Source organism: Perca fluviatilis, chromosome 5 (genome assembly GCF_010015445.1).
Source record: "Perca fluviatilis chromosome 5, GENO_Pfluv_1.0, whole genome shotgun sequence".
NCBI classification, from domain to species: Eukaryota; Metazoa; Chordata; class Actinopteri; order Perciformes; family Percidae; genus Perca; species Perca fluviatilis.
In genome coordinates this window covers 18,834,242-18,855,337 of record NC_053116.1, presented here as the reverse complement: position 1 = coordinate 18,855,337, position 21,096 = coordinate 18,834,242, and the positions used below count along the sequence as shown (strand labels likewise).

Sequence of the window (21,096 nt, the reverse complement as noted above, 5' to 3'; positions counted from 1 at the left end):
CAATGTGTTATTATTACTCTTTATTTACACTGGCTCATTCATACTTAATTCATAAGGCATACTCTAGATGTGCACAAAAACTATTCTGTTTCAATCACGTTAAATATGTTCCACCTGTATAAAAACTAGTCAAATATACACAGACAACTGGATGTGTAAACAATCAACTAGAATAATTGTGAGCTATAAGCACTCTCAAGGAAATATGTGTGTTCTGTAATTTATTTAACACTTGACATTGTTTACATTCCAGTCACTAATCTAAGTAACCAATATTTGAGGATCCCTGACACACATTTCAGTGTTTTCTGCAGGTTGAGAATTTATTTGTGATGGGAAGCCCTGACATCCCACCTGATAAACACTCAAGAGTTTTTTAGGAAAGTACTGTAATTTTTCCAATTTCTATAATTGCACATTTGAATGGACTTCTTGATTATGGCTGGGAGAAAATTTCTTTGGGTGGGCTATCCCAAAAATAGAAGGGAGCTCAAGAGGAATCAGACGTGTGAATACAGACTATAAATACACTCATGTTGTGTTTAAAAGTTGCTGCTCATTTTCAACGTAATGCCTATTACACTATTATCTGCAATGAGTGAGAACCTCTCCCAGAGGGAATGGTCCGACCAAATCAATGACAAATGTTTACATTTGACTGATTTATCGTGAAAGACATGCATAGGTTCAGGAATATAGAATGGCAGGCAAACTGTTGACAACACCTCTCACATATGAGTTTCCCCTGAACCTTTTACTCTCTCTCTACTCTCTCACACAGGCTATAAATACAGACTCCTATTAATCCAGTGTTACATTCTCCCACTCAACCCCCGCCCCTTCTCTGTCTCTCACACACACACCACAGAGCGAGAGAGCTGCAATGACGTATTGCTGGCTGTCTCATTAGAAGATATCATAAAAAGCCCGTTGCCACAGAAACAGCTCCCTGTATTTCCATGGCAACCAGCCGCCATGTCAAGGTGGTGCATTCTCCACTACTGAAGGGGGAGGAGACAATGACGAGCAGTAGTGAGCAATAGAAAAGCCAGCAGTCTAAGAAGAGGAGGAGGAAGATGGTGAGAGTTGGAACAGCCTGACCCCTGCTGGTTACATCCGAGTGCTGCAGGACACATCCTGGAAAAATTTTGGGAGATTCAGGGCTGAGGGTAGGAACATTTCAGAATATATTACAGCAATGACAAGTGATAAGTAAAGCCGAGAGAGCTCCAAACTGTAATTAATATTCAGAGTGATGAACTCACAAGTACGAAGTCAGTCTGCCCCAGTTTCTTGAGACTATGAAGCACCGCATCATGAATTGTGACAAAAAGCCTGCTCTTTGGGATGGACTCTGAAAAGAAACCTGCCCTTTCCAGCTGCTCCACGACACATGCTAATATTTGACCACACAGGAAAACATGCATGACAATGAGCGGTCTTATGAATGCTTGAGACAGAAAGAATTTTGTGATTATAGAAATAAATATTTATGTTTGACTGATGTGTCCCACAACTATGTGGCTCCACTGAGGCTGAGAACTTGAAGCATTCATTATCTAAAGCTTCAGTGCCTATACTCCGCATTAAGGGCATTACATTTGTCTCTGTTTCGTGTGGTGTGCCACTCACCTTGGCAGCCTGCTAGATAGATGTCCACATCAATCTCTCCAAAGTCCCTGAATATCTGGTAGAAAAAAGACCAATATCACTTTATGTCTGTTTTTGTCTTCATTCTTTTAAAAATGTAGATGGACACTTCTTTATTCACTTATTTAAACAATTGATTGTTAAATCAATAATGTTAACGAACACAGATCCTGGCAGACACATACATTTTTCAAGGTCTTCACAGTGACTGTGTCCACAAAGCTTGTTGTCGCAATGTCCAAGATGATGCTGTGCGTAATCGATCCGCAGGCCTTTCCCTTTTTCTCACCACCTGGTTTCGATACCTGGGTGATGCTGTCAAAAATGTGGCTCCCCGTGTCTGAATCTGAGTCTGACATGGTTGTGTCATCTTGGTAAGCCCTGTTCACTTGGCCTTTACTATGGCCATGTGTAGAGGTTTCTGTCAGACTTAAGGCTACAACATTCCCCTGGCTCTGTCCCTTAACTCCTGCAGAGACTTTCCTCTCGTTCACCTCTGAGAATGTGCCATTGGACAGGTGGCTGACTGCTTTTCTCTGCCAAAAGGAAAATAAAAATGGGAATAACTATTACTGACTTATCAGTTTAAATCCATAATTTGTGTAACTTTATGTATCTCTAATGTGTCATTTAGGATATCATACTTGTTTCTTCGCCTCCATTTTAGCTTCCTTTTTCTCTTTTTCTTGTTTACGCTTCAGCTTTGCGTCTCGTTTTTTCATTGCAGTCAGCAGCTTCCTAATTTCAAGTCCACTCTGCACAAAAAGCCAAGCATCACATTAAAGAGAGAAGAGGGAAAGTTAGACAAGTGAGAGTGATAATGGAAGCAATTAAGTGTGCTGTAGACAGCGGACAGGGATTACATCTTGAAATCAAATGCAAGCCTGCACGCAAACACACCTTCTCTTGCAGGGCCTCCAAGTACATCTCAGCATTTGCGTAGTAGATAGTTGTAGATGAACGGAAGATTTTAATTCCTGGAATCTCTTTAGCCTGTAGGGACACATCATGAAGCAGAAGGGTTCAGAAACGTCCACCCTGTTCTGTTTTTATTTGCACTATGTACCTCCCCCAGGTATTGTTAGACTAAATGGAGTTCTTCTACTAACTAATGACTAAAGGTTGGGCTAACTCTCTCCACAGAGTGTTTCTGTAAAGGGTCAGTCCACCAAAATTTCAAGGGTGGAAATAATATTTTCTCATTTACCCTTTACCCCTAGTTGTATCTTGTAACACAGATAGTTTTCCTCTTGTGTGGACAATTTTTGTGTGGACCTGATGCTATATGGAAATAGTATTACAATTAATCCCGAGGTGGACATGAATGTCTGTGCCAGATTTCATAGCAATGTCTGTGCCAAATTTCATTGTTGGCAATAGTTTTCAATAAACACATTTCACCTCATATTGTCATTAGGATTCATCCTCTGCAAATGATGAATGTCTGTACAACATTGTTTGCCAATCCATTTGGTCGATGTTGGCATCTGTCAGTATACGTGAAAACGTGTACCTGTTGGTGGCGCTACAGGAAAAGTCAGGGGGTCACCAAAGTCATTAATATTTGTACCAAATTTCATGGCAATCCATCAAATAGTTGTTAATATATTTAAATCTGGACCAAAGTGCTGGATTTAATGAACAACAGTGCCATACTTAGCTAGGCTGCAGTTCAACAGCAATATGAAATTATTTCCAATGAGCACTGCTGACTGTGAACTCTGTAGATTACTGAACAACCTAGACTCTGAATTACTCAATCCAAAGCTATCTACATGGTTAAATACTACAAATGGTAAGTGAGAAAATATCTTCTCATCATTTTGGTGAACTGACCCTTTAATTTTCTGTGGATGAATATGTTACTGAGCATCTTTAATTTCTCACTAAAAGACTCTTACCTCCTTGTAGGTGTCTGTGTCCAGATACAGGGCGGTGCCTGTCACATGGCCCAAGATGGAGTAGCGTGGTCTGAAAGGTATTTAAATGACATTGTTATTGCAGCTCAATGAAAATCTCATCAAAATATATCAGTGTTTAAATAAAAAATGAATCATTAGTGGCATGTAGTTACAGTTGTGTTCTAAAGATGACAGTGAGCATGGAAAAGCCAATGGCGACAGCCAGACCCAGGTCCAGGTTGAGCAGGAGTGTGCTTGTGAACGTTACCAGCCACACCAGCTAGAGGGCAGCATGAACACTGACAGTTAGCAGGGTCAAAGTGCTATAAGGTTAGTATATAATATGTAACTGAGCAAAATGAGTCTTATAGAGGATAAAGTCATACCAGATCAACCTTGTTGGTCTTCCACAGCATAGGTACGTCCATGAACTGCATAAACATTCCTTTCAAATTAACAAACACTATTGTGGATAAGACAGCCTGAGGAAGACAAACACACAGATGTATTGGCATATACCCACAACTTTATTGATTGTTAAAAAATTGTGCGGAGAAAGATACTCATTATTAGAGTGTAACCTTGGGGAGGTCTGAAAAGAGAGAACCTATTTTCAAAACTGTGATGAGCACAATGATGGACGAAATCACTCCTGCGACCTGACAAAACATAAACACAAACACACAAACTTATTATACAATAAATGGTCTTGTGGTCAACATAAGTCTTATGTTATTCGAGGTATATGTGCTGCACATATGTCCATTGGGGGAATCGATACAGCATAGAATCGCAATATATTCCGTGGCAATACTGTATCGATACATGGACGCCAAGTATCAATCTTTAATTATATAAATTGCACATGACAATTTAACTTTTTGGTACTAAAATACCAAAATCAATTGCTTTTTCAGTCCACTAGATAGTGCAGTTGAGATTTAAAAAAAATATATATTTTTAGATAAAACAGATGTAGAATTGCAATATCTCGCAGAATATTGCTATATGTTTAAAATCGCAATAATATTGTGTCGTGAAATAAGTATTGTGATAACATTGTATTGTGGGAACTCTGGTGATTCCCACCCCTAATGTCCATGTGTGTGTTTAGGCCTACTTGTGTCTTGCCCCCTGTGCTCTCTTGGACGAGGCTGCGAGACAAGGAGGAAGTCACAGAGTAACACTGAAAAAAACTGCCAACAGTGTTACAAAGACCCAAGGCAACCAGCTCCTGGATAAAAGAGAAACAGCAAACAGACACAATGTTTCAGTTTAAAGTAAAAACATGCACATTTAGGTTGAGAAACAGATGACCTTTTCATATTAAAGGTGCAGTAAGTAAGACTTATAAAACTAACTTTCTGTCATATTTGCTGAAACTGACCCTATGTTCCAGTAGAACTACATGAAGCAGATAATTTCCTCTGGCACCACCTACAGCCTGTAGTGTGATTTGCAAAAATCCACAGCTCCCTGTTCAGATGCACCAATAAGGGCCGGGGGTCTAACTGCGTGTCAATCACTGCTCATGAACATGCATTCATTCTCCCTTGTGGGGGGAGGTGCTTAGGAGACAGTTTTGGGATTTAGCAGAAAGGGGGGAGGGACTGAGAAGTTATTGATTAATTTATTATTTGGCTAAATCCTGGATCTTTACAATCCTACCTACATCATGGCCTTTATTCCACTACTATACAGAATTATATATATATATATATATATATATATATATATATATATATATATATATATATATATATATATGCCTGTAGTCTTTACCTTCGGGTTAATAACACAGTTTACTATTCGTTAACTTTATGGCCATGTAGCATATTTAAGACACTTGATTACATAAAGCGTGTTGAGAATAAAGAGAGATTAAATTAAAAAAACTAAAAAAAACTTCTGTATGTCTACATGTGCAGAAATGTAGAGAAAGCACAGATTGTTAGAGGTTCTTCCTTTGTGTGTGTGTATCTATTTCCAGGTGTACATTAATAGTTTTTTCAAATAAAGCGATGACATGGCCTGATGTACTTGCAAAGGGAAGAAAGTGTAGTTCAATCTCAGGCCATGGTTTGGCATAAAGAATGAATAATCAGAGGAGAATGAACAAAAGAGAACATCTCCATGATACATACTCTTCTGTAGTACCTGTCATCTCTTTTCTACATGCTTGTTTCATGAAACATGTGTCTACATTTTATTCAGACAATCACTTCTCATTAACATTTCCCAGATGCACAACAAGTTATCAAAAGCAGAACTTTATTGCTATCTTGTGAAGATAAACTGCAAAGTAAATGTACTGTAACTGCAACTATGCGTGTAGCACATATGTATGTGTTCAACTGTGAGGCGAATCCTGGATGGCTTTGTAACATGATGTCATGCACTGTGAGACGTTTAAAGCATTATTACATTTAGAAATGGTTTAGTATAATTATTGGCTTGACTGCATCTTTGGCCAACTCCTTAAGAGTTTTAGGCTATCAAATTTCAGCCTGTCAGTACTATTAGGATATAATTCAGAAATTGATGTTGCATAAAATGACTTGTAGAAACTTGGAGAAACAAAAGAAAACTATTTTTTCTAAATTGCACAAATATGCAATATGAAAGATGGAAAATCATTTCTCAAATGAAAAATTATAATTTGGAAACTGTGCTGATCTGTTCTTTAAACCTTTAGTTAGGGATTAGTATGACATAAAACTAATGTTGTTGTTGCTTCTGACAACAACATTAGTTTCTGACAACAACATTAGTTTCTGACATTAGTTGCTTCCTGTGACTTCAGTCTGAATCCAAGATGAATTTTATGCTTTTGTAATTCATGGTAATAAAATATCTGAATTGAACTTATTTGAAATTAACTAAGCACCCGAAACAAGTACAAAAAGAAACATAGGTCTGTGAAGTTATTCATGGCTCTGTTGTCAGGGAACAGCTTTATTCAGGATTATTTTATTTTTATGTAATAGTCATGACCAACTGTGAACGAGAAGAGAATATACACATATTTGTATATTCAAATGTGTGTGTGTGTGTGGGGAGGGGTATTCCTCACCTGATTGCTATCCACCTTGTAGCCATGTTTGAGGGCAAATGTTTTGCCCAGAGAAATGTTGATGGCATAGCTCACAATGGCCAATGCAAAAGCATCGCCTATCACTTGTGAGAATAATGTGGCATTTGGCGCTTCAGGGGCCTTGAGGCTAGAGCAGGAGGAAAAGATGAATGGTTCAGGTGTTTAGCACTTTTATCTTGTACAGAGTCCTGACACACAGGCAGATCCACAAACAGGACATTAGGACAGCTAACATTAGTATCAGGTTGTTAAAAACTCTTGAGGTTAAAACGAATTTCAATTGTGACTATTGACCTAAATGTTGATGTGAATGTCTCAAACTCTAGCGGCATGTGTGAGCCGTTGCTGACTTTCAGTCTTGGGGCTATTATTTAACATATAATATGGAATCTGCCTGACTTCAATACTATAGAAAGACACCCAACGTTTTTTTGTTTTTTACCAAAAATGACCAATATTAGAATTCCATTAATATCAAAAGTTCCTATTAGCTTGTCTATGCATTACAATGATCTGTTATTATACCCTTTGTTTACACATCCATGTTTTATGCTTAGGGAAAAAAACGTTTCCACCACAGGAGCTTCAGATACACTGTGACTAGGGTTGGGTACCGTTTGGATTTTTACAATTCCGATGTCGAACCGGTACTTTTAAAACAATTCCGATTCCTAAACGATTCCTAAACCAATTCTTGAAAAACTGAAAAATGACATCAAAGAAAGAGTTGTTTTTTTTATTGAAAATTATTTAAATTTAACAATATATTAACGTTTTAAAGTACTTAAATATATAATAAGTAAACCTAAGTCACCTAACACATAACTACAATAAATAACAGTTACACTATTAACAAGTAACAACAAAATAAATGTTGTTGAGTTGGTATGCCAACCAGCTTCAAACTTTAGCAGCATATTTGCCTTCTCTGGCAAGATACTACACCTATCCTGACTCATGGCATGTCCTGCACAGGAGAAAACTCTCTCAGATGGTGTCCAAGAGGCCTGGACACCCAGGTATGAGTTTGAAAGGACAATTTGGGGAGGCTGTCCTGCCTCCCCCACCACCAGGCTATAGGGTCTTGTCCTGAACGATAGACTAGCAGAGCAAGTGTAATATGTTTACTAGCGATCACTTGCAGTGAATGGTTAATATGCTTTTACGTCCATTTTGGTGAGCAGGAACATTTGAGATAGTTAGCTAACGGTAGACTACGGAGAAAGTGTGATATTTTTACGTCAGTTTCGGAGCGTGTACAAAAAGCCATCTATCAGCAGGGATTGTAGAGTGCATGTCGGAGAATAGCGCGGACACGCGCTTCACACCACGAGCGGGCACGTGCGCCACTCGGCAGAAAAGGGAGAAAGAAAAAAGAGTCTGCCGTTGTCCGGAGCAACAGAGGGATAATATTTCAGTCGGAACCGAAATGAGGAACCAAAATTTGTGTTGTAATAAGGTCCGAATACTACCGTCTGCGGGTTTCGTACCCAACCCTAACTGTGACCCTGTTTCTTTGCAGGCTGTGTAACGTTGTCTTATCAACAGCAACATATCTCCACAACCACAAAATGTTGTACTTTTGTGTCTGTGATCTTATGAACAGTATTGCACTAACACCACATTTCAAACACACAAAGATGACCTTACCCACTGGGAATCTCTCCAACCACATCAATGCTGTATTTACTAGTCAGTCCGCAGAAGTGGGTGATAATTGTTGCTGCTATGATCTGTTGAAAAAGGGCACAAGGAATGTTGGTTCTGTATGTGGGGTAAATCATTACTTTAAGAACACACAAGTCCTCTTTTGGGCAAGTGTAAACAAGGTCATCAGTACCTCAGTCCAGTATGATTACTGTGGTAAAGATGCCCCCTGCTGGACTATTAAATGAACATACCTGCTGTATAAATGAAAAAAGAAGAAGAGAGGAACAGCAAAGCAGGAGACGTACCACTACGATTTCTATCGGGATGGGCATAGGCAGCTTCTGTCTGTAGCAGGCATTGATTTCTTTGACCACAATAAGAACAAAGAGCGCAACCAGGCTGACCAGCAGCTCCGGCACTTTAGTCTCCGGCAGCAGCCAACAAACATCCACCAGAGTCTGGAGAGGAGAAGAATGGAGGAGAGAAGGATGGAACAGAGGTGGTCAGCCTACTGGCTTTGCCACCTTGCTGTTCCTAAGTAGAGGGGGTGGACACAACACCCCTGCAGTGAATCTGCTGTTTTTTGTTAATTAGAGAGTGTCACAGGTGTATTTTTATTTTTACTCAACTCTACTCTGATATTCATATTTTTGGGGGTTACTCGATTACACCTCAAGCAGGGAGAAGAACAGTTTATTATATATAATGGTACCTAGTTTTCCCTGCCTACCTCTACCAAACGTCAACCTAAGCAGAGATCTAATAAACCGGAGTAACTGAAAACACCTGTGTAGGTGTGCTGGGCCTTTAAATGTAAGTAAACAAGTATTAGTTCTGAAAAGTATCTTAAGGGGATAGTTCAACATAAAAAAAACAAAAAACGCTTATTCGCTTTCTGGCAGAGAATTAGATGAGAAGATCAATAGGTGTAGGTGGATTTTGTTACCTATGTGCAAGCTGCTGGCTCTAGCTTTATATTTAACAGACACACAAGTATTTGTCAGTCATTCCCAGAATGATAAACTATTACTTTACTGAGGTTCTTTATTCGACATTCAGAACATTGATATAGCAGCAAACAAATATTTGCTATGTAAAGATATAGTGAAGTAACGGCGTCCTGAGCAGAGAATTAATGGTAGAAGTACTGGTACCAAAAGTGAGTTGAGTTGAGTCAAGCCAAACTATTCAGTTGAAATGAAGCATAAGTCTATCAATCTCTTGTCAGTATCCATATGTGAATGGTGTAATACATAGTATACTCACATAAATAAGAGAGAACGGACCAGTGAAGCGAGCTGGCGTGACACCAAAAAGGTACTTGAGCTGGGAGACGCATACATGGCATGCTGATCCTGTGGTGTAGCCTCGGACCAGTGGCTCAGACAGGTAGGTCACCACAAAACCAAACCTCACCACACCTAACAGGATCTTAGAATGGTAAGAGAGAGTTATCAAAAGTAGTGAAATATGACTTAAAAGGGTTGTTCAGTTCGTCGATACAGTGACTTAAAGTTTTCAATTTGGTCAAAATGGAACATACCTGAAAGATTCCGGCCAAGACCGTGACGGAACATGCTATCTGTACTCTGTATGCGTCCCGTGCATCGAGGTCCACACTTCCCGTCTGATTAGTGCCATTTACAATGAAGTTACTGTCTGGTGCCAGCCTCTCTGTCACACTCCCAATCATGATGCTGATCACAGCAAACGTACCTGAACATACAAAATACAAGCATGTTTATTCATGTTCTTTCAGTAAATTGTAGTCACTGCCATCTTCACAGACATCTTTTTACTCACCTACTGAGATGTGTCTGGAAGTACCAAAGATGAAATAGACCAGCACCGGGTATAAGGAAGTGTAAAGGCCAAACACTGGGCGTAAGGAAGCCAGAAGGGCATATGCCATGCCTGGTAAAAAAAATAAATAAGAAACAAGTGATTCACAAATTCAGTGATAGAGTTGCTGTTTAAAACATTTTAATAAATTTGGGGAATTTTCAAACTTGCTAATCACGTGCACGCTGAGCGTTAGATGAAAAGATCAATACAGTACCACTCTCATATCTGTTTGATAAATATGAAGCTTTAGCCAGGAGACGATTAGCTTAGCTTAAAACAAAGACAGGAGGCAGGTGGAAAAAGCAGCCTGTTCTCATGAACCATACTTTCGAAAAGCAACGAAAAGTTAAGCACTGTAAGTCATATGATTTACACAGTTTTTTTTGTTGCTGTGTGCACCACATTGACTACTTCTGTATAAGAATGCGGCAGGTCACGTAGGGAGGATGGGTGGGCATTAACATACAGGACTTACAAGCCAGAGAGTGGAGTTCGCTTTCTGAGGAAAACAGAAGACTTTCATCCAGGAAATGTACGTTCCTTGGGAGTGTTTTAATACAAACGACGATCTTTTCCTAAACTTAACTAGTCGTTTTGGTGCCTAAACTTAACTTTTGTCACCACATAACACTCACTTTTTCTTGCCTAAACTTAACTGTAATCTCCACCGAAATGACCGGCATTCTGGGGTAACTAGACCACCAACTACTGCTGACCTGACGGAGCACTACGACCGGCAGCTCGCGGTGCTCTGTACCCGGCTCACAGTCACCTATTCTGGGTTAACTGGGGCGGCTTATGTGTTGGTTTCATTGCTTATCTGTTTTTAATATGATATATATATATATATATATATATATATATATATATATATATATATATATATATATATACTGTTTTTTAGTGTCTTTGAGTACCATGAAAAGCGTTATATAAATAAAATGTATTATTATTATTATTATTTTTATTAAACAGCTAGCAACTGCCGCTCTGTAGCATGGAGCTCTGTTACCGATGTCACGTGACCAGTCGGAGGTCTCCTAGTTTTCTTATCATACGTTTTAGTTTTCGTATGTATATCATGAGAAAGCGTTTAATCCGTTAAAATGAAGTGTAAAAACAAGAACTTTATATTTAGCTTCATATTGAACAGACATATGCATTTTCCAAAATGTTGAATATCCTTTCAAGTGACAAGTTTGCTAGGTTTGTGAGGTGCGATGTGGATAAACTCTGAGCTCCCTCCACTGTAGGCTACACATTAGGGCTGCATGAAAGGAGGAACATATGCAATTTGCGATAACATTGTTGAAGATCGCGATAACGATATTACTTGCAATAAATAAACAGATCTTAAAGTGCACTCAGTTCTGCATTTCTTCTACTTTCAGTATTCTGCTAAAATACAACAAATTACTTGTTGAATTTAAAACAAATCAAAAGCAAATCATTTCCAACATTATTTAGTTTAACAAATTGAACATTGAAATGAATATAAAAGACATGACATGAAAAAGAATGACAGTTACATTTTAAAGTGCCGTTTTCTACTGATATTTTCTTTCAACTAACACAAAAGAAATCTCTGAGTGTTGCGTATCTCGATATGACGCAGCCTTTCACGATGTGTATATTGCGCCAGATGATATCACGATAACGATAATAAAATGATATGTTGTGCAGCCCTAGTACACATTCATTCATACAAACCCTGTGGTAGATGCATGATGCCCACACTGCAGCCAGAGATCAGGTCCCCTATAGCGTTTTCTCTGATGGAGTAGTGAGGCAGCCAGCTGAGAACAGGGACCCAGCTCAACGCTGTGCGCTTCAGCCTGGGCACTGAACACCTGCAACAGTCATCCCAGTAATGTATTACTTACCATTTATATGAAATAACTTAGCACACAATTTCACTTTTAAATTATTTACCCATGGAAGTGTCCATCTGAAAAGCCTTTAACTTTAATCTTCTATAGGTTCAAGTTCAGGTTACTTTATTTGTACCCATAGGTAAATTTGAAGAAAATAATACATTTTGATGTGATCACTTTTAAACTGTTTGCTTCACATATTAATAATTCTTTATCATACAATGAGACTTGTAAATTGTAACACCTGCTATGTTTTTTTTCAGCTGGCCCTGTAAAACAGTGACACAGTGGATAACACCGGCCTATGTGCTACTGTTCACTTATTATGGCAGATAGCCTACAGTGTAGCAATGAACTCAATATTAAAATGTAAGCATGCAATTGGGTAAACAAATATTAAATATATTTCCAAGAAGAGTTTTAGCAACTTGTTACACTAACACTTAGTTTTGTCCTCCTCTGCTAAAATGTAGATTACAATTCACTCATTGTCTTAATTTAATTGGGAATATTTGATCTTAAAACATGTCCAGTGTTATTGTGATTTCATAAAAATTGGTTTTAGAAGTTGTATATGATGCGTCACAGGTTATCATGAACGCTTCCAACTAAATAAAACTGAACATTGTTCATCCACTGTTAGTAAAATACTGATGGTTAAGTGAGCATTTAGAGGTGCAGTAAAGGCCACACACACACACACACACACACACGCACACACACACACACACACACACACACACACACACACACACACACACAGTTGCAAGCATACACAAATTCATTCACATCCACAAACACACACAAATGTATCCTTTTTGTGAGTTTGTGTCATTTGTTTATCGAAGTGTTTTCCAATTTTCTCATTAGCATTTCACACCTCCATCCCTAGAATCATCTCCTCTTTATCTTTACCTCAGGGACTCTTTCACCCGCTCGCTCAGGGTTGGTTTAGTGGACCACGTCCTTTTTTGTGCCACTTCATCCAGGCGTAACTCATCCAGAACCTTCCTCTGCACAAAATAACCCCCACCTGAACAGTCCCTCTCCTCAATGTCCATGTCTGTTAGACCAAATTCAGCAGACCTCCTTAATGCCAGCGTCTCTTTGAGCTCCTCTTTACAGTTTGTGAGAGCAAAGCCTCCTCGCTGTTCTATACTGATTGACAGTGTGTGTTTTAGGACTGTGGGAGTGACTGTGTATTTCCTGTCCAACCACCCAAATGTCCCTGTTCTGCATACACACACATATGAGGTAACACAATTATTTCACGCATTTCAAACTGAAAAAACTGGTAAACAGAGTCACATAGAAACACTGCAACTGACAAAAATTGTTAAATTCATATGGAAAAACACTTTGTGATCATTATTTAGTTCTATTTTAAAAATGAAAGTTGATGAAGCGCCTCGTTTATAAAACAAAGCCAGATTGACTAAAACAAATTATTATCTTTATGGCTGTAATAACCATTCTCATTCAGGATATAAAGTAACAATATGTTTATTGTCATCAGGAAAGTCGTGACACATTGTGCAACTTTATGGAATTTGGCAGTCAAAAAGGAAGGTTGTTTACTTAAACCAAAAAAAAACTATGACTGAAAGATTTTGCTTAGTACATGTTTGAAATCTCTGTGGCTAGTCAAGTTTTTTTTAAATGTAATTAAAAAAATCCTTTGAGTGGCATCTATACTGCCTAAACATTTTCTCTTCTTGTTTTCAGTGAATAAAGAGACAAATTGAAATTTAGTGCAACCCCTTCCTACCATCACGAGTCAACAGAAGTATTATGTACAAATTTTAGCAATTTTTCTAAATGCAGGACACTCTTTAACATACAGTCACCTTCTCTCTCATATGCCATGTTAAGTGTCAGTACTAAATAAAATGAAATAAAAGGTACTAAACAGAATGAATGTGTCTTACTAGACACTGAAAATCAAAAACGGTACAATATGTGTCTCTCTATCTATTTAAAAAGGGCCCAATATATCACTCTAGTTTAAAAACTTTTTAAATGAAAGCCAATTTACTTTTGAACTAGGTAACCTTATAACGCAAATTCATCAGTCACACTCCTGACAGGGCTCCTTCAAATAATCTATTTTATGTTTTATATTGAGTTTTATAGGGTCTTTGTCAAAATGTCTTTCATGATCTTTTTTTCAGTCTGTGTGAAAGAGGCAGTGTATGCTTAAATGTGGACCAAGGAGGGGGTGAAGTTTTGAGACGAGAAGGATAAATTGATTCAAAAGAAAAGTTTTTTTTTTTTTTTTTTAACAAAAATCAATTTTTCTACTCCAATTGTAATCTTTAAACTGAAATGTAAGTTTGTTTTTCCTTCACTTTCTAGCATTACTATGTTTGCTAGATTGCACTGTGCACTCATCAGCATATCAGTGATAAGTACTTGGTAGGACACATACAGACATATCTTTGTGATATCATTAACATGTTGTTTTATGTTTAAATTCTATTTTACTGGGGCAGCTGTTGCTCAGAGCGGTCGCCTACCAATCGGAAGGCTGGTGGTTTGGTGTCCCATTTTGAAGTGTCCTTGGGCAAGACAGTATAAATGTGTGTGAATGTTTATCTGATGAGCAGATGGCAACTTGTATGGCAGCCTTGGCCACAGTGTGAATGGTGAATGGTTCCTGTGTAAAAATGCTTTGAGTAGTTGTTAAGACTAGAAAAGCGCTATATAAATACAGTCTATTTACTGACAAGTGCTTGAATTTTAAGCAAAATATCCATGTCAGTGGAAGATAAAGATGTGCTGCTGTAAGGCAAAACAAGCCTTTTACACAAGGATCAAATGGCTAACAGGGACAGCTTTCCCTTTTGCGACTGAAACTGCATGCAGTAATGGATGATTGTTAGACGTAATAGGAAACATTCTTGCACATATTAACCCTGGTCACTGTCACACCAATGTAAATGTGTGCTGTTAAAACTTGGGACTGTTTTGATGACCAAGCACAGCTACAAGGATAACAAAGCATGAACTGCAGGAACATTCTACAACCTCCACTCACAATTTCATACATTTCAGACAGAACTTGTTTTACTCAAATCACTAAGTATTAAGCATGCGAGTTGCCACAGGTCTATAACTGATTAAATGGCAGACACCAGATTATTTACAGGTGTTTGAATTTATCAGAGCCCAGAATAAGTATGAGGTTACACAAATTTCAGTCAAAATGCATGTTGTTCTTTTGGATTGAAAAACATTTGATAGGTTGGTTTGATATGTTTAATTTTAATGTTATTCAACACAATGTGGTTGTTTATTGGTTATTGTTACAATAAATATACTGACCAGCCTGAAACAATAGAAAATAGTAATATTTGTGTGTATATTTGTGTGAATTTACTGACACTAAATACTGGCATTAATACAAAATTCTGACTTATGACAGTTGATTTCTTCCTTGGAAGGGAAATCATGTAATAATCCCTGACCAGGAGTTTATAAACAACTACTAAACAAAAAATAAAATTCTCCAAAAATAAGATGTTCTGATTTTTTAAAACGAACACAAGTTTTGACAATAACACCTGATACCTAAATAATTCAGTCCAGACATAGAGTTGGATCAACCTGTATGTTTTGCATATTTCTCTCTTACAGTACCCATTTAAAGTTCATATTTGTTTTACAATGACTGGACATAGAATTTCAACAGAGATGAAAATATATAACAAAGCTAAGATTTTAAAGCCACACCGTGAGGCTGTGGTTTGAGCTCAATGCTAAAGCCAGCATGTACACATATCTCACAACAATGCTTTCATGTTTAACACATTTTTTAACCACGTTCACCATCTTACTTTAGCATGTTAGCATGCTAAAAATGGCTAATTAGCACAAAACACAAATTACAACTGAGGCTGAAGAGTCCTTATTTTTTTCGGTATTTGGTCATAAACAAAAAAGAGCATTATCAAAGTTATTACAAATCATTATCATCCTGAGGGGAACATGAATTTCAAACATGAATGGCAATCCATCTAATAGTTAAGATATTTAACTTAAAACCACAAATGTCAACATCATGGTGGTGGTAGAGGTAAAGTCAAGGAGTCAATATAATTCATCCTCTGGGACCATGAATTCATTTTGAGATTCAGTCTGGACCAAATTGGTACTGACCAACAGATCAACATTGCCTAAAAAGCTCCGCTGGTTTGGGGCGCGGTTCAGTTCTGACCTGCGGCCCTTCACTGCATGTCGTTTCCCCTCTCTCTCCTCTTTCAAGTCTAAGCTGTCCTGTCAAATAAAGGCCTAAAAGTGCCAAAAAAAATAATCTTAAACATTTTAAATTTAAAAAAGCAAAGCTGCCCTACATAGAATTAAGTGCATAACAGGCATGCAATATAAAAGTTATAAAATCAAGAAAATTCTTAAGAAATTGTACTGCTTGGACCAGCCACATTCAATTTAAAGATGAACCAGACATACATTAAAAGATCATTATTTTCAAGCACACTTGTCAACAAAGTGACATTAAATGGCCCTTGAATGGCCACTGGCTTCATTTAAATGGGAATGCATGTCCAAACTTTGGACTGAGATTGTAAATGGTTATGTATTATCAAAACTATCAATTTTGAAATTAGCCATTTAACCTGAAATAACCCTGTGGGAGATTTAAGGTAGTCCAATAACCTGTCCACAAAGTAGACACACCTTCTATCTCCTGCGACCTGTTGGACCTGCAACAGTCTATAAAATGATAATCATGTTCTTTGTGTGGATACATTTGTGTTAATGTTTGACTGTATGTGCTCAGTTGTGGTCTTCATTGCTTGTCCAAAGACACCTCATAAAATGTACCACTAAAGGCTTGCTGCAGTTATTTCTTAGTGTAACAAATGTATGGGATTAGTTTTGTGACTTTAATTCCAAGCAAAACTTCTCAAGTATCAAACAAAAAACACTAACTCAAGCAAAACAATTGTCACCTCAAAGGTAAAACTTAAAACTTGCAAACAAAACATTTGTGTAGTCGTAAACTATTGGTCTTATATTTGTTTGATATTATGTCCTTTTGTTTACAGTTCCTTCTGCTTCTTTCTCAATGATCTTGGTCTTTTGCTCTCTCCATCACGTTTGCAGTTTTGCTCCCAGCTTTCTCGTTTGCGCGTGGGCAAATGAGTTTTGGAGTGAGTTTGAGTGACAGCTCAGTGCCTGCCTGCCCCCTGACCTTTCCGGCTCAGGTAACGTTAAACTTTGCAGGACACACAAACCACTCCACACAGCGGATTCCTACAAGATTAATAAAGTGTAAGTATTGATCATATATATTGTCTGTGGTCTACGTTAAAAGCATGGTTACTAGATGTTTGTTGTTTCGTTGTGTTAAGTTACTAGCTAGCTAGTAAAGCTGTTTAAATTAGCATTTAACGTTAGCTAGCTAACTGCTAACGTTATCTAAAACTTGTAGCTACGTTACTTTCCTAGTTATGACAAAGACTATCCTAACTCTAATTATATGTATTCTGCATTTGCAAGCAGGTCAGCAGAAGGAAAGAGTTCATAGGGTTTTTAAAGGCTACACATTTGCTAATGGCTACTTAAAAGCAAGTTAATTTAATTGTAAATTACCCAACCTAGGAAGCCTCAGTTATCAATAAGAGCTTTGTTACCATTTGATTTGTGTAAGGAACGGTGTTATATTTTAAAATGCACATAATATATTAAAACACTTTTTTACATTCACCCATGTCTGTTTGGTCATTATATAATACAGGAAATAAGGTTGAGACTGTTATAATGCTTTATTTTTAGTCCACTATAAAACTTTACATACATAATGGATATTTGAACATATTTTGCTGGGGCCCCAGTGGTAGAAGAAGCTGGAACTCATTATTTGCAGTACATCACAGGTCAGGATCTGTTTTTCATCACCAACAATACAAAAACTGAGTAATTGGGTTATGTATACATTTCACCTAAGGCAAGCTGTATTTCTCTGCTGACTTGTCTGCAACGACACTTCTGAGGGTGGTGATATTACACACAACTCCTGGATGCCTAGGATCATCTGGTCTCCTGAGCTCACTGATAGCCCACCACTCCAGTCTGGACAACAGCCTTTTCTGCAGGACAGTTCTGGGATGTGGCTGTAGTCCTTCTCTTCTTTGAATTCTTATTGTAAAGCTTGAAGTACCTTATTAGATGATAAAAAGTGTCTGAATTTAGCTCAATTAATAATTTTAATAAAGCCTTTGCACTGTAGAAACATTTTTCTAGCTTTCATAATCACTACTGGAACACTTATTTCTGGAATATTAATGATCACACTTTCTAGATTCCTACCTCCATACATGTGTAAAGTACAATATGGCTTCATGTTGGAATTTACTCAAATGATACATCTGTTTTTCCCTTGGGTAATCTAGCATTGTGTATTATCAGACTAATAGCAACCACAACAATTTGTAGTTAGCTGGATAATAATTTGGCATAATCATAGGCAGTATATAGGTCATAATAGACCATATAGCTATGTTACTGACCTAACGTTACCAGGAACAGCATCATAGCTCTGCTCGGGGTCCTGCACGTCCCACAATGTTTCATTGTTCTACAGAGAGAGGACGATAATTACAGTTTTTTACAATTGCTTACACACTAAAATTAAAACTTTCCCACAAGTAGCAAAACATTGCACTCAAGAAGCAAAACACTAGCCTAGATCTGCACAACTGTAAGCACATTGTCAGCTTCACACTTTTTGCAAAACATCACACAGTGATTTGCAAAACACTAAACACACAATTCTATGCATTTGACACAGACATTTATCATGATGTCATTTCCTTGCAATTTCAAAGCAAAGGCATTCAAATGCACACACCCATGAATAGGGTTGGGTATCGTTTGTTTTTTTTTCGATTCCGGTGCTAAATCGATTTTAAAACGGTGCCTAAACGGTGCCTGAACGGGTACTTTTCAATAAAGTAAAAAAAAAAGAAAAAAAAAAAGAAAAAAAAATATAAGGGCAGTAAACAACAGTCAGTGACTTGTTTATTGCTAAGGCCATGGTCAAAATTAAAGATTTAATAATAATGTAATAACTATAACTTATTTCACCAGTAAATTGCTGTTGAACCCCAGATGGGAAAAGGGTATTTTACAATTACTGTGAATGCACCACGAGGCAACCTGTTTTAAGTGAATGCACCGTCTGTGTTGTTTAATTCCGACAACGGCAGCTGCAAGTGAACGCACCGTCTGTGTTGTTTAATTCCGACAACGGCAGCTGCGAGTGAACGCACCGTCTGTGTTGTTTAATTTCGACAACGGCAGCTGCAAGTGAACGCACCGTCTGTGTTGTTTAATTCCGACGATATAAACATACTGTATATCTATGAATTGCGACAACGGCAGCAGCTGCTGCGCTGCATTGCAGACTGTTACATCCCGCTGTTGAAGTCCTCCACAGTGAAATCCAGTCACACTTTACACTGTTTAACGGTAGCTGTCAGCATTTTACCGGTGTTTAATCCAGCTGCTAGCTAAAGGCAGGCTAACGTTACATGCTGTCAGGTGTAGTGTAAAGTCAAGCACCGAAATGAGGCACCGAAACTTTCGTTCTTATTCGGTCTCGTTACTACCGTTTACGTCGGCACCGGTTCCCTATTGGCACCGAGTTTCGGTACCCAACCCTACCCATGAACCAATTGGTTAAACACAGCCACCAGGTATGCAAACACATGATTGCTTAATTGTAGACACACCAATCAGGTTTAGGCACTATATAAAATGCAGCAGGTAAGTTCACCTCCACCAAACATCCACAGCTGTCCTCCGGCTGCGGCTCCGCTGTCCTGCACTCATGTAGCGTCCCCAACGTTTCTTTTTCGCTCTCTATCCGCTCCTCTTTCCTCCTTGTGTCTCAGCCATTCATTATCAAAATGCGCTCCCGGTGTGTTGGAGCGCGTTCCGTGTTCCTCCAGCATCTCTCCTGATGAGATCTGCCTCAGGTGCGCTGGGAGGAGTCTTCCGTTCTGTGCCAGGCAAACCAAAACACCACACTATATACAAAATAAAACACCCGAAACACCACACTATATACAACATAAGAAAACTCTGGCTGCCTGGCTCCACTTTGTGACATATATACATGTAAAAAGTATAAATATAGGCTATAAAATATGAAGAAGAATTATAAAGGACTATGGATATGCAGCCTACAAGATTTACATTACTGTATTAACAGAATTGTGATAAATATTACAGTTTTTTCCAACTGCTTACACACAAAATCTTTTCATGTCACACGACTTTTGAAACCTCTCACTCAAAGTGCAAAACTACACAGCAAATCTCCAAAACCATAAACTATACTCAGCTTTCAATTGCATAAAACACTTTTTTCAAAACATTAAACACAATTCTCTACCTAAGACACAAAAATCTAACAAGAAGTGACTTGCTTTCCTTTTCTAAACACAACCAATCAAAATGCTACACTTATTTACCAGGGCACACACACACTCCTCACATTTGCAAACACATTATGTCATAACTGAACACTAACCAATCATTGCTTTAGTATAGGCCTATACAGAGGTCAAAGGTCAGATTACCTGTTTTGAACAATGGATGCCAACAATAGACAGAGCAAGGGGAGTAGGAGGGAGAGACAGGGGACAACAATGAGGAGGAGGAGGAGGAGGAGGAGGAGGGAAGAAGAGTAAGAAGGAGAGCCATCTCTGATGAGATCAGGGCCACACTTATTCATCATGTGATCAACCACGGATTGACCAATGAGAGAAGCCCATCTTGAGTAGCTTTACAGTGGCGTCCATACTGCAACTATCTAATGACTATTTCAGCATTATAAATCAATCAAGCACGCACAAACACTCTCAACACACACACACACATACACTTATTCTTTATTCTAAAAATGATACCTTTGGTTTATATATGTTTATACTTTTGTTTTCTTGTTTGATGCTACTGTATACAACACTGTGCTACTCTTACAAGCGTAATGTTTTGCCCAATCAATATTTTCTGTTTTACTGTAACATTACATTGTTTTTTACAGTGCACTTTT

At 38.1% G+C, this 21,096-nt stretch overlaps 1 protein-coding gene and 1 long non-coding RNA gene across 3 annotated transcripts; both read right to left on the bottom strand.

Annotated features, from left to right (window-relative positions):
- Window positions 1–13,153, bottom strand: si:ch211-117c9.2 (solute carrier family 26 member 6). 2 transcript variants are annotated; one of them, XM_039800558.1, is made up of 19 exons: window positions 12,930–13,153; window positions 11,851–11,990; window positions 10,099–10,209; window positions 9,839–10,011; window positions 9,562–9,726; window positions 8,601–8,753; window positions 8,296–8,378; window positions 6,625–6,772; window positions 4,672–4,785; window positions 4,133–4,210; window positions 3,938–4,033; window positions 3,725–3,831; window positions 3,552–3,621; window positions 2,551–2,643; window positions 2,295–2,405; window positions 1,836–2,216; window positions 1,633–1,687; window positions 1,266–1,396; window positions 1–1,137 (listed from the first exon to the last, which is right to left on the bottom strand). In XM_039800558.1, the coding sequence occupies exons 1-19, from the start codon at window positions 13,073–13,075 to the stop codon at window positions 1,111–1,113; spliced, it is 2,382 nt and encodes a 793-aa protein (XP_039656492.1). In that variant the 5' UTR covers window positions 13,076–13,153; the 3' UTR covers window positions 1–1,110. The 2 variants fall into 2 exon arrangements, with proteins under 2 accessions (XP_039656492.1, XP_039656493.1); XM_039800559.1 differs by having other exon boundaries at window positions 1,836–2,186.
- Window positions 13,154–17,906: 4,753 nt separating this feature from the next.
- Window positions 17,907–20,058, bottom strand: LOC120559607. The gene is made up of 3 exons (XR_005639332.1): window positions 19,813–20,058; window positions 18,545–18,612; window positions 17,907–18,195 (listed from the first exon to the last, which is right to left on the bottom strand). It is a non-coding gene; the product is annotated as an uncharacterized LOC120559607 (long non-coding RNA).
- Window positions 20,059–21,096: the final 1,038 nt, after the last annotated feature.

Bases quoted from the DNA above. Each gene is read 5' to 3' on its own strand.
- si:ch211-117c9.2 (XM_039800558.1), bottom strand. From the start codon at position 13,075: ATGGACATTGAGGAGAGGGACTGTTCAGGTGGGGGTTATTTTGTGCAG. The intron at 4,786-6,624 runs GTGAGGAATACC...TCTTTTATCCAG, and splicing joins ACAAGGTGGATAGCAATCAG to GAGCTGGTTGCCTTGGGTCT. The intron at 2,217-2,294 runs GTATGATATCCT...AGTCAGTAATAG, and splicing joins AAATGGAGGCGAAGAAACAA to TTATTCCCATTTTTATTTTC.